The 13653-nt window shown below is 39.8% G+C and overlaps 1 protein-coding gene across 1 annotated transcript; it reads right to left on the reverse strand.

Moving 5' to 3' along the window:
- Positions 1-8227: 8227 nt before the first annotated feature.
- On the reverse strand, positions 8228-13433 carry LOC122643903. Its single transcript, XM_043837477.1, has 2 exons — positions 13387-13433; positions 8228-10882 (listed from the first exon to the last, which is right to left on the reverse strand). Exon 2 carries the CDS (start codon positions 10877-10879, stop codon positions 8447-8449), a length of 2433 nt encoding a protein of 810 aa, XP_043693412.1. The 5' UTR covers positions 10880-10882; positions 13387-13433; the 3' UTR covers positions 8228-8446.
- Positions 13434-13653: the final 220 nt, after the last annotated feature.

Genomic DNA, 13653 nt, shown 5'->3' on the forward strand with positions numbered 1-13653 from the left:
GTGAAAAAACCACAACACAAGAATATACGTGGTTAGACAAGGTGTTTACGTCCACGGTGAGATGAGAGCAGTCTTCACTAGCAATGAAGAAAATGGTTAATCACAAGCTCTATTGCTCACGCCTCTCTGTTTTTACAAAGAATTCCTCATAACCCTAAAAAGGTTTCAGCAAGGTGCCTATGGGCTTTTAACGGCCCTTCGGAAGCAGCCCACAACCCAAATTTTGGAATACAAGATATCAACCCTCAACAACATACCATGCATAGAAGACCACCATATGGTTATGGCTATGATGTCAAAGAGGAAGTGTTTGGTGGAAAAGTTGGGAGAATTATTAGGCCTTTTTTGGGTGAGATAACCTTAAGGTAAGAAAGTGGAAGGTGAGTTTGTGGTAAGAGAATAGAATTTGCGTGTGCTTTTGGGATGAGAAAATATTAACATCACCAAACTTGCCGTGGTGTGTTTGGGAAAGGGGAAGGGATGGGTTTGGAGTAGTGTCGTTTATGACTTAGGTTTGTTACTTTTGTGGCTTATTGTCTGTGACATAATGAGATTGAAGATTTTTTATTATCTTCCTCTCTATGTATATCTCTTTCTCTAAGTCTCAAAGTGACTACCCCATCAGATGGGGTAAGAGTTGGGGAAGAATATGAGTTTCTGATTTATACATTTGGGCTAATGTATGGCATCTGCCACATGTCTTTTTTCGACGATGAATACAATATCGACATGTCGGATGAGGTGATTGTATAAGATGTGATCGTCGAAACAAGTCTTAATTTAGAGTCGTGCCGTGCTTATTTTGTCTAGATTTCAAGGTTAAATGTGGTTTAATTAGTGAGATTTATTGTTATACCCGCACCCCGGGAGTATAATTAATTATTAATTCTTCCCCGTGACGTGTAGTTATCACGCCAGCGTGCCGGTGAGTTGTTCTCACGGTGGTCAAACCCACTATATTGACCATAGTACGAGGTTGCTTGTGGAAACTAGTCGGGACCACGGAGGTTGCACCTTGACGTGTCGGGGTAAGTAGTTGACCAAATTTTGTTGTGTGCTACCGCCCTCTCAAAGCCCTCGAGTATGGTCCAAAGGCCCGACCTCTTATGGTGGGAACCACCTTCCTACTCGCATCGGAGGCAAGGTTCTCGGCTGCCTCCGACCCCGCATCCAATGCGCTAACAAGGACCCTTGTGGGTGAGACCCTGTGGCTAAGGTGCTATTGGTGCCCTGCCATGTTTGACCCTACCCAAATAGACCCTAGGTTACACTTATGAGGCCTTATCCAAATAGGCCAATAAATGTGAAGTCTATATGAGAGAGAGGGGTAAGACTATTCCTTAGTCTTTCTTTTTCTTTCTCTTTCCTAACCTAATCGTGAAAGGAGAGGAGAGCTTTGAAGGGAGGAGAAGGAAGGAAGAAGAAGAAGGAAACGGCTCTTGGGTTTGGAGTTTAAAGAGGGCACCTCGTGTGTACCTCAAACCAGGTAAGCCAAGTGCCCTTTTCCCCCATTTTTCTCTCTTCCCCTTGCTCGTTTGAGCTTGGGTGGTTCGTTGGTTGCAGCCCCAAGATGGGGATTTCTTTTGAAACCCAAAGGGTTAGCTCGAGCCATGTGTAGTTTCCCTTGTAGGATGCTATCCCATTTTCATTACAATCCTATAAAGACCTCTATTTTGACCTCTTGCTGAATCTATTTGATTCTAAAGCTTCAACCACCAAAGAAAACCCCAAATCTGGATTTTTGAGCTTTTGATCCTTTAAACCCCTTAAATCTTTGAATGTTGGGTGTTTCTAAGACCCAAATAGACTCCAAGACACCCCCTCCCTAGTCCCTTGAGGCTTAGAGAACCAAATGGGACAACCCTGGGCTTTAAGACCTTGAAATCGCACTTGGGTTGCATCGGAGGCAAGTCTGTGTGTGCCTCGATGTTGCCTCCGATGTGTCACTGAACTGCGGGAGGGTCGGAGGCAAGGTCGGAGGCAGTCTCTTTGAGTCAGACGTTGCCTCCGTCTGTTTTAAAGCTTATAACTTATGTAAGCGGTGGGGTTTCTCTATGAGGCCTCCCCTACACTCTCTCACACTCTTATTCACTTCCATAGGCGCCAACATATGTGCAATGGGGTGATTTTGAGCGAAGAATCGTTGCGCTTATACAAACTCCATTTGAAGTAATTGGTGAGTGGGTTTGGGTATTTGTTTGAGCTTGTTTACTATTGCTTATTCATGCATTTATGAATTATATTGTGACATTATCATTCAAGCATGATTGCATATTTGCATTTATTCTTATTCGATGATGATGATTTGGATGATATGGATTTGTGTTGGGTTACGGTGCGGAAATCTTGCACCGGAACCCCAGTACGTGGAATTGTATATTGCATCTCATTCTTGTTCATGCATTATGCGCCGTGTTGTCTTCCAGTACCCGGGTGTTAGATGGAATGGGGCGTTGACACACCGGATGTACCTCTCTCAACACGATAGGATTCATGTAGTATATACGTGGTTAGGCTCGGTTCCTATGCTACGACCCTTACTGTGAGGGGTTTAGGTGTTGGGTAGCCCAGAGCACCTGCTTGCTGTGGAGAGTAGAGAGGCCGAGGCCGAGGGGTAGTAATGGTTATCGAGTGCGCCTGCGGGTGGTGATGACTCGACCGCGCGGGCTCCATAGTAATAATTGAGGTTGCATTGTGGTGAGAATGGAAGGATCCACAATGTCTTCCCGGGGATTAATGCTAGGTAGCATATACCCATTGACTTAGCATTGTGTGTTAGGTGGTAAATGAATTAATAATAGCATGCACCATGGACTATTTGTGATTGTGTGATTGTGCATCCCCTTTTCTCTCTCCACTAGGCTCGGTGGAGCTAACCCCGTGTACACATTCTTTTTAGATTTTGATGCGAGATGATTCTTGTGGAGCAGAGGCTGTGGCGAGGATCATGGCGATGGTTGCCCACGTGAGATTTATACTCGTTAATCATGCAAAACTAGCAATCATTCAACTGTCGTATGAAGCAAAACCGATCAGATTATCAGCTTATCTTGTGCTTGTGCGGCCCTGAGAGCTCGACACGTGGAAGAAGCTTCATCCAACAGTGCGAACTTGAAGTAAGGCAGTTGTTTTATCTTTTCTTTCTTCTCGAGCTTAGCACCATTGGATGTCGCATCTTCCACATGTTGAGTTCTCGACAGATCGCATGATGCACCGCCATTAGGGCCGCAGAGGATTTTTTTCCCTAGTCAATCTTATGATTATTAGCTGATAATAAGAACTAATTTGGTTTACATCATTTCATGATTGTTATGGGCCGAGGTGCTCTTACTGAAAGCCCATATTCGTTATTGGGCCTTAGTTGTTTGACCCATTGAAGTTTGTGCAATCAAGGCTTTGTCTCAACTCCCTATCAAGTATTAATTGCTTTGAGTAGGGGATTTGGAATCAAGTCACAACTCATGAGTGAGGAAAAGATGAATTTTCTTCATCACAGTTTCCTCATTCTATTTCTGAAAGTGCACAATTAAGCATACATAGGGCACATCATTAATTAAATGCAATGGTTGGGATACCTTAAAAGGTTTGGTTTGAAGAGTGGTCGTCTAAGCCGGCCGGATTTTAACCATGTGGAAGGATGATGTGACCAAAAAGGAGTGTCGAAATAGGAGACTATCCGCATCGGCCACCTGTCAAATTTCGCTGGCTCCATTTTCAGGGTATAAAGGCGGTTTCCGTCGACGATGACAGCAATACCGACTTGTGGACATTGCTACATCATATTAAAGACCAATGGGAAACTACTCTCCTCTTTAGTAAGACTTGTATGAATAAGCTTCCCTCTGTGGCTTAAAAGCTTGTTCATAGCAAACACTGTAAATAGAAGTGAATCAGTAATGTAAAATGGAGTTCCAGAACATTGACTTTGATGAATTTTCAAAAGTTTTTGGATTGGACTTAAACCATGAACTGGGAGAAATCTGTTCTGACCCAATAACCCTTACCTAATAGCCATTTAATGGAACCAATCTCAAACAACAGTAACAGAAATAGGTGGATCTGCCAGACTTATATTTGCTCCAATCAGGACTGCTGAATAAGCATCCGAAGTCCTAAGGGTGTTTCTGTTACATCACAGTCAAAAGGTGTGAGCAATATAGTACCTCACAATACCAAGGGTGTGTTGGTAAATGCACAGCATACAAAGTGTTATATGTTGTTATCTGAATGCCCTAATTTGCTAAACAATCAATTGGTAAAAAGCATAGTTGAAATGAGAGATTGGATTGTACTCTTATAATCTTGCCTAGACTTATGCTGTGTTTGGTATACATTCGGAATGCATTCTAGGATGATAATAATGCATTCCAAGATATCATACCAAATGCACAATACCCACTGTGGGGAATTTGAGACCATGACAATTTAAATATTTGCCATGTAAAGGGCGTACCCAGTACACAAGGCTCCAGCCACTGCAGGGTCTAGGGAGGGGAAAAATATAATCAACTCAAACTATAATAAAATATTCCGAATCGAAGATAGGTTTTACAATTAAAAAGAAAAAAGTTGATTTATCGAAGACCCCATAAATTAACAAATTAATAAATCCTGTATTCCTACCTTCTATCCATATTCGAAACCCTTTACAGTGGCTTATTACAACAACAACAACAACAACAACAACAAAAACCTTGGACCAAAGGCCCAATATATGAAACCCATCCCAAGGCTTATTTCCAGTAAAATAAGCCCACTTCTGTGATTTATATGCATGAAAAATCCTGTACATAATAGTCTAAGCTCCACTACTATAGAGTTTACAATACCAATAGGACCTGAAAAGATTACAGAATATTATCTTCAGATTTTGGAAGGCCCTCCAACACCTGCTGACCCTAGGTTACCAAATGGGCTTCCATAAAAAAAAATTTTGATTTTCATAGTCATGAGAAGAGGGGCTCTCCATGATTGTGGTAAGGTGATGGATGACAGAGGGAATCCAGCAATCATACTCCAATATCTTAAGAAAATGAGAAAAAAAAAAAAAAAGGTAAATATCCAAAGTAGCCTGCCAACCTAGCAGTTCCCAACATAATGGCTTCAAGAACCCATGCAGATGTCTAATTCAGCTCCAAATATCCTGTTATGTTCTCCCCACAAAGTCCATGTGCACACTATAGGAATCATTCTCCACATGAGATTCCCTCCCCCCCCCCCCCCCCCCCCAACCTTTAGCTACAGTGGCAGACTGCCAAACTACAGAAGGTCAATAATATCAGGATAAAGTGTAGTGAACTCCAAAGAGGCTTATATGTAGGTCCAAACTGCTTAAATCAAAGAATATTGTGACATTGTCCCTAAAATATAGGTACTAGCATTATGCAAGCAAAGACATAAAACTAAGTAAATGTCAAATTACAGTATGGGTAGATCAGCAAGGAAATATGATGAATGTAGAGAGCAATTTTTTGATATGGAGTTAATCCACAAAAAAAAAGAAAAGTTTGGATTGAAAGGGAGGTCAGGTTTTGTAGGAATTATATGGGTGAGGTAGGAAATGGGACTAAAAGTGAAAACATAAGGTTTTCATGACTGGCCGGGTGGTATATATGAAAGTCTAAGCCATAACAGTCAAAATTTAGGGTTTTCTAAAGGGAACTTGATGTTTCAAGCCAGGTTTGTCAGTTAGGTCTTTGGGGTTCAACAATTTCAATATAACTTGAACTCAATGTATGTTTGCAATGGAATTTCTCACACATGGCAAGGATTTTAAACTAGTTGTAGAAAAATAAGAAGACGAAGAAAGACAAGACCTACGACGTCAAACCTAGGGTTCCTATAAAATTAAAATTAAGGTTCTAGAAAATCATACTTAAATTTAAAGCAATCAAACTTCCAGAGTTTAAGAACTGCAAGTTTAGGACAAGTAAACAAATTCTGACCCATGGGTAATATCTAATAGGCCAACAAGAATAGTAGAACTAATAACAATAATAACTAGAGTTCACACAAGCAGAAGTTTCAATTAACAACATAGGGACTTATAGCTAAGAAGAACAAGCAAAGCATAATCTTAGGATCGGATTTCAATTGAAAGTGGAAAATAAAATGTAAACTACAATCCCTTCTTCCCTTCTTTTTTTTTTTTTTGGTAGAAACCACAATCCCTTCTTTACCTCCCTCCCTAATGAATGACCAACTTAATTATAGGAAAACAATAAAAGTAAATATACAACCTGCAAGCAGGAAATGAAGAGGAGAAAAGAGGAAAAGGAGCTCTGCTGTAGGATATTTTTAGTGTACATATGATCCTTACTAACCCGCTCTTTTTGCCAGTTAAAGTCTTAGGAGGTTTCCAGAAAGCTGAATCCAACAGAATAAGATATTCCTAGATAATCATAGTACTCCCGCGCCCCTGATCAAATGCATATGTTTCCATCCCTTCCATATTGTTCATCCAGCCTTTCACCTGAGCCACATCACCTTATACAATCAACTAACAAGCAACAGAAACAGAAAACAAGGTGAAAAATGATAAACCTAACATCGAATACCTATTATAGATCTTAAGAATTGATCTCTAATAGACCTAACATCCTTATGGCACTCTAAAATGATAAACCTTACATTGAATACCTACTATAGATCTTAAGAATTGATCTCTAATAATAAATTTAACATCCTTATGGCACTACATCCCCCCCCCCCCCCCAAAAAAAAAAAAAAACTTCAAAACTACATTGTATCATGAAATTTAATAACTCAAACTCCATGCAACAACCATTAAATCTCTAAGGTCTTAGTCATCATCAAAATTGTTTTGCATGATTTTGCCACTTTAGAGCAAGAGGTTTCAGAGAAGGTCAAAGTTCAAAGATATCTATGCATATGAGACAAGCTCTTTGAAATGGCTTTGACTAATAGCCCAACAAATTGTGTGGCTTGTACCTTTTCAACCACTAACATACAAGGTTGAGGCTCAGAAAAAGTTCCAGTACTTAAAGGATACAAGAACATAAATGCTGTAGAGCAGAAAATCACCAATGGACCAGTCAGGTGGAGATACGGAAAATCCAAATAGCTAAAGGAGTTCCAAGAGAACAGCTATTAATTGAACACCTAACCTTGACAGTGTAAGGATGTTTGCGACCCAAATAGATGATAATAATCAGTGACTTCCAATACTAAGAAAGGCACCAGTAATAACAACAGCAAAAGCTCAAATGAGCAAATGAAATTATTTCAAAAATCTCCCCAGCCATATATGCCAAAGAATGGCATGGAGAGAAACTCCCATGAATCAGTCTTAACTTTCAGCACACCATCATTATACACTGATCACAAATTCAAAGATGGGCAATATGTTTTAAATCTACACTCTCATCTTTCCACACATCAGATTCTCAAAATCTTCATAAATTCTCATAGCCAGATCATTAATAATACATGACCTTCCGAATACCCGATTATGGCATTTTCCCCCCTCATCCATTCAGTATGATTGTTTACTACCCAGCTGTCTATTCATTCAACATTACGAGTTTTCATTTTTCTTTTTGTCCCAAATTCTAAAGATCAAATGAAGTTTTTATTTTCTTGGGTGGTTTTATTTTCCCTGGGGCGGGGGGGATCCAAATGTATTATCAGAACAAAGAAAAATGGGTCATCAAGACTCTCAGTCAATTTTTAATAAGAATAAGAAAGGAAAAATGTGATGCAATAAGTGTTATACATGTCTTAATATTCAAGAAAAAAAATAAAGATAAATTGACTACAACAACTGATTGCAACCTATAATTCACACTCGAGGAACTGCATATATAAGACACACCTTTGAGACAATTTCTTTATGTAACTATAGAAGTAAGGGTATATGAGGCCACACTCATTTCTTTGAAGTTTTTCTTTTTCAAATCCCCCTTTCCATGGTTAAGCTCTTGCATTCTGAGAACATTATATACAAAAAAATTAGGACTGTTCAGTCTTTGCCACAATAGAAACAGCATTGAGAAGACCTGCTACATAATCCTCATATGTGCCAAAAATGCAAGCAATTTATTGGAAAAAAAATCAAGTTGGGACTTCCAGTGATAACGATTGAAAATCAAGGGTACAAGCCATAACTTTTTTATGAAGTCACAAAAATTCCCCAAGACAGGCGTCAACCACAATGTGTGATTCCCACTCACATTCTGCTCAAACAGCAAGTCAAAACTGGCAGTAATAACTTTGTGAATAAGTACAAAACTCTCTTAGAGCAAGCATTAACCAATAGCTACGACATCCTATACCACTACAGTTCATACAGAAGTTTATAACTTGTGTTAAGACATCATAAGCCCAAGAGCCATACTCTCATGAAAGGCACGTGAAGCGACATATGTAGGTTGTGAGTGTGTAAAGAGAGGGCAGGCATATTCACAATTGGTATACCAACAAATTATCAACTGGGATGAGAATGGCTTTGCTGCGCTAATGCTAATGCTCCTCCCTGGGCTAACAAACAACGTCGACGGTTGTGCCCTGGTTTTTTGCATGCACTACAGTTTGATGGCCCACGACCTTCCCTCTCCGGGCCTACACAACGACGACCATGCTCATCCATCTCATTCTGCAATTGCACTGACTGTGGCCGACCTCTGCTACGTTCCCTATCTGGGGGAGGGACTATGCTAGGTCCTTCATGAGGAGGCCAGGAGCCTATGTCAGGTACAGAATGAAAACCTGGAGCATATGTTAGTGCAAAAGTGTCGACTTTATACCAATCATCAACAAAAGTCTGGGGATCCAACATAATTGACTGGCAGGCTGCAATCACATGCGAGCATGGATAGCCATAAATCTGAAGTTTTCCACATGTACACATGCGGGCCCCTAGATTTACAACATGGGTATGAGGCTCGCCTTTAGTTCCTTTGGTAATCACTTCGAAGACATCAGGTACATCATTTAACCACTTAACCCCATGCCCTGATGCTCTGTTCCTATAACATGCAAGTTTTCCCTCAACAAGTGGAGTGAACTGTGACCCATATGCTGCCACCTGCTCCCTTCGTGTGATGAAGTAGGTATTCAAGCGGTAAAATGTTAGTCTCACTAACGCTGTTATTGGCAATGCACGAGCTCCTTTCAGTACACTGTTGATGGTTTCTGACATGTTTGTTGTCATGATTCCAAAACGATGGAAATCATCATGTGCAAGAGCCCATTGCAGAGCAGGAATTTCATCTATCCATTGCCGAGCATCCAGACTAATGTTTGTTATTAACTCCATAATCGTATCATACTTTTGAGGTTGATTGTGCTCCGCAGCCCTAATGAGAAGGTTCTTTATAGCAGCATCATGAAACCTTCTATTAAAATTGCTGGCTAAGTGGCGCATGCAAATGCGATGAAAGGCATTTGGTTCTTCCCACTCAGGCCTCCTCATTGCCACCAAGATATCATTGTGGCAATCCGATATAATACAAAGTCCACTTTGTTTACCGACAATCTCACTAATATTATCCAAAAACCATGACCAGCTACTCTCGTTCTCCTTCACAACAATGGCAAATGCAAGGGGAAACAAACCATTGTTCCCATCAATTCCAGTTGCAATTAACAGCATTCCTCCATACTTCCCGGACAATTGTGTGCTGTCAATGCTTATAACAGGCCGACAATGCTTGAATCCCTCAATTGTGGGGCCAAATGCCCAAAATACACGCTTGAATACACTGGACTGATCACTTACATGCTCCGATTGTAACAAGACAATGGTGCCAGGGTTTGTCATTTTCAACGCATTGAGATATCTTGGCAATAAGGCATACGATTCTTCCCAATTGCCAAATATCTTCTCAAACGCCTTCTGTTTTGCCTTCCATGCCTTCATGTATGAAATATTATAGTCATAGGTATTTGCCATATGTGCCTGAATTGCCGCCGGTGTGATTGATAGTTGAGCTTTGACCATCCCCAGTATTTTACTACAAATGAATTCAGCATCTAACTGTGCATGGTCCTGGTTAATGCTGGGCTTGACACAAGTGTGTGGCCCTGCATATTTTGTAATGGCAAAACATGAAGAGGAATTCTTCTTCAAAGATGCACGAAGTCTCCACAGACAACCTTTATTTTTACACTTCAGAGCCAGCAACGACGGAGTTGACTCTAGAACAATGTACTGCTGATGTGCTCTGATAGCATACTCTTTCACAGTTTGCTGTAATTGTTGTTTCGTTTGAAATATTTGGCCGACATGTAGCACATCTTTTACATTATCTGGAACAACTAGTACTCCTGGTACATGGTTGCTGGCAACCGCATCATTCACCCAGCTTGCATTTGTGAACTCATCAATAGGTTCCCGTTCAACCTCTGCCATATTGTTGTTGGCATTAGCTTCTGACACCCAGGCATTTCCCTCTGTCTCATTTAGTTCCTGAACAGGATCCCCAGTCCCATCCTCCTCACTTCCAACATTGTTGTGGGGAGACTCCTCTCTTCCCTCATCATAGCCTGAACCACTTTGGACAAGTACTAGATCGTCCCTTCCACTCTCAATGTGTAAAGCTTCATTTTCCAAGTACAACTCCACAGCATGTACATCGGGGTGTCGCCCCAATTCAAGCATTATCTCAGTGGAATCTTTGTCATCTATCATGTAGGCTATGTATCCCCTAGACACTGGATATCTACAAGTAATCTTGATATCAAACTGCCTCCTGTCATAGCCAGTTATCTCATACATTTTATCCAACAACTCTGAATGACTAATATTATGGTTGACCCTGATTCCCTTCAGCTTACCACCTTCATAATCCAAACCCAGTGATGCAGTTGTAATCTTCCCATTCCAACGACACATAAGTGTTACCATCCGATCCGCCATATTCTGTCATTGTCAATAAAGAACATTAAATGCTGAGCTATTCAAGTGAAAATAAGCCAAAGCTATAAGATTACAGAACACATAGCACATCTCCTGGTTCCATGTCATTCAATTTATTAGTTATTACATAAAGAAACCATTCTTTTCTCAACATGAAGTTATCCAAAGTAAACTACCCCACTAATAATATCAATTTGCACCGCACTGCAGTTTAACTGTTTTCTGTTTGAATTTTTCGTCATGGGTTTGATACAATACTAATTTGCATTGCAGAATCAGCAGATGGACCATAAACATGACAGGCCAACCATGATATCCGATTTTGCATGTTTTTTGCGAAGAAAGAATGGTTAAAATAAGGGCTAGGACCATTCACTCAACTCTTACGAGCTACAGCAAATTCTTCCTAATTTTCTTGGTGGAAAGATTTATAAATACTTCGATAGAGACAAGAGCAACAACTGAATAGGAAACACATTTTGTGGAAATCAATTACAGTAAAACCCACGCCCCTGAGCCCCTCCTCCCTTACTTTCCTGTTGGAGCATTTGTCTGGCAACTTCACTGAGTCAACTAAAAGAAGTGAGGGTTTACCATTTACCTCATCATGAACAATCTGATCTCACTGCAGGAAAATGCTCTTGATATGAATCTTATCTGTTTAGACTTATATACCTCTATCGTCCTGGTTACTGACAGCCCAAAGTCATGTCCAATGGTTCCAAGACAATAATACAGATTTGCAAATCATCAAATACATTAGCCAGAGTGGATTTCCAAAAGCATTGAAAAGGGTAAAAGTAGGAGAATTAAAGAAACGTCACAAGACATGCACTTCACACAGGCTTATTCCATAAAAAAAAAAATTTGTAAACATTTCATACAAAAATCATATCAAAAAACATATGGAAATCCATGCCTCAAAACAAAGGTTCAAGATTAAGATGGAAATTTGATACTCAATTATAACTTTCATCAGTTCATCAATCACGTTAAAGGTTTTTTTATTTATTTTTTTTTATATATATAGTTAATCACACTACAAATTCACATTATTCTTCCGTTTTGGGAGATAGGACCAAACCTATACACAAGAAAAATAAAGTAGCACATTACGTGAACTACATTACTCTATGAAACATCATGAAAATAGAAAATGGCAGACTCCAAAACAAAAGCACCAGCTGATCGTAGGATTTCAAATGAAAATACAAGGTTCCTGATCACAAATTATTGGCCTAAAATGCATTCTACTGGTTAAACTCAAAATAATCACACTGGACAGTATTACAGCAGAAAATTTTCCATAAGCATCCTCTAATTTTGGCTGGTTAGTACACAATGTTTGAAATTTCAAGTAAAATCTGTCAAAAATGGATATTTCAGTTTAGCGTGGAGTGTAATCTCGAACCTTATCTGTAAACAATCAGAAACTTTGCCATGTGCTAATCCTAGTAGCAACAAAATATTCAGACAAAAGACGCATATGAAAACAATTGCTTCAACTTCAACTATTAAGGTATATTAATGATTAAATACATTATAAACCAACAAATGGGACAAATAATAATCATCAATAACACTAGTAATCCTTGCAGAATAAACCTAGAGGATAGGCAGGAAGAATAAAAAGTTGCAACTCTTTTCCAACAGAAGTCTGACTAGGAGTGATAACTTCTTTTAGCATTCTCCCATAAGGAATTTAGATTAAGTCCCACTCCCACATTCCTGAACTCAATTCACATAAAACTTGTAAATGGGAATCACTACTTCATAAGTGGATACTTAATTTTAGATTAACTCCAATATCCCAGTCTTGACTTCAGTTTACAGAAGACATGGAAGTTCCAGCTTCTTCCAAAATAAATAAATAACTCTCCTTGAGGATTACATGGAAGACCTTCTCGGCGCTGCCACTTACGTGGCAAAGTCCCAACATAAATCTATGATAAAATCTTAGAATGGAACTTAACACTGACTTTCTCTTGCTATTTTCCAATTCTTCTACTAATGACCATGTTTCTCAGTCAAGCTGCTGTTCAAATTTGTAGCTGCTTCTATGTTCTACGGTTTCAACCTCAGAATCTGGCTCTCCAATCTCCTTTAGGGGTTATATGTCAATTAGTACATTTCCTATACACTGGTCATCACAAGTAGGCTGTCATAGCAAATTGAGAAGTGAATTTGTTTCCTGATAACGGGTCAGATAGATGATAATGACGAGGAGGCCTCATTATTCTCTCAGACCAAATCCAAACACCTACGATGCAATCCCATCAAGTAATTAACCCAGAGAGAAACCCAAGCATGCCCATTAAAGCAGAACATTTGCTCGGAAAGAATCAGGGGAATTAAAGTAAAAGAAAAAAAGAGGAGCCCAGTTCAACTATCACGCCCAATTCAAGTAGACAATGAAAAGAGACGTTCCATCCGAATTGGATGAATGCCCATCATCAGAGGCCCTATACCATGATTATAGTTTCATGTGCAGGAAAAATTGAACTAACCTGTTTCCTCCGAACTCTGAAGGGTGGAAACCAGAGAACTGATTTGCACAAACCTTGCAGTACTCTAGAGGATGCTTCTCTTGTGTATTCAGATTATGGCTGGGAGGAGAAGAGAGGAAGAAGGAAGGTAGTGACAGAGGTTCAGGTCGACGAGAGTGACCGGAAAAGAGAAAAATTCTCGTTGCAAGCGGTCAGAGAACTGTCATTTCGTTCACAGAGAGAGCACACAGTAAAGGGCAAGGGTAAAATGGGAAAATAATTAAAACA

Source organism: Telopea speciosissima, chromosome 10, assembly GCF_018873765.1.
Source record: "Telopea speciosissima isolate NSW1024214 ecotype Mountain lineage chromosome 10, Tspe_v1, whole genome shotgun sequence".
Classification (NCBI taxonomy): Eukaryota; Viridiplantae; Streptophyta; class Magnoliopsida; order Proteales; family Proteaceae; genus Telopea; species Telopea speciosissima.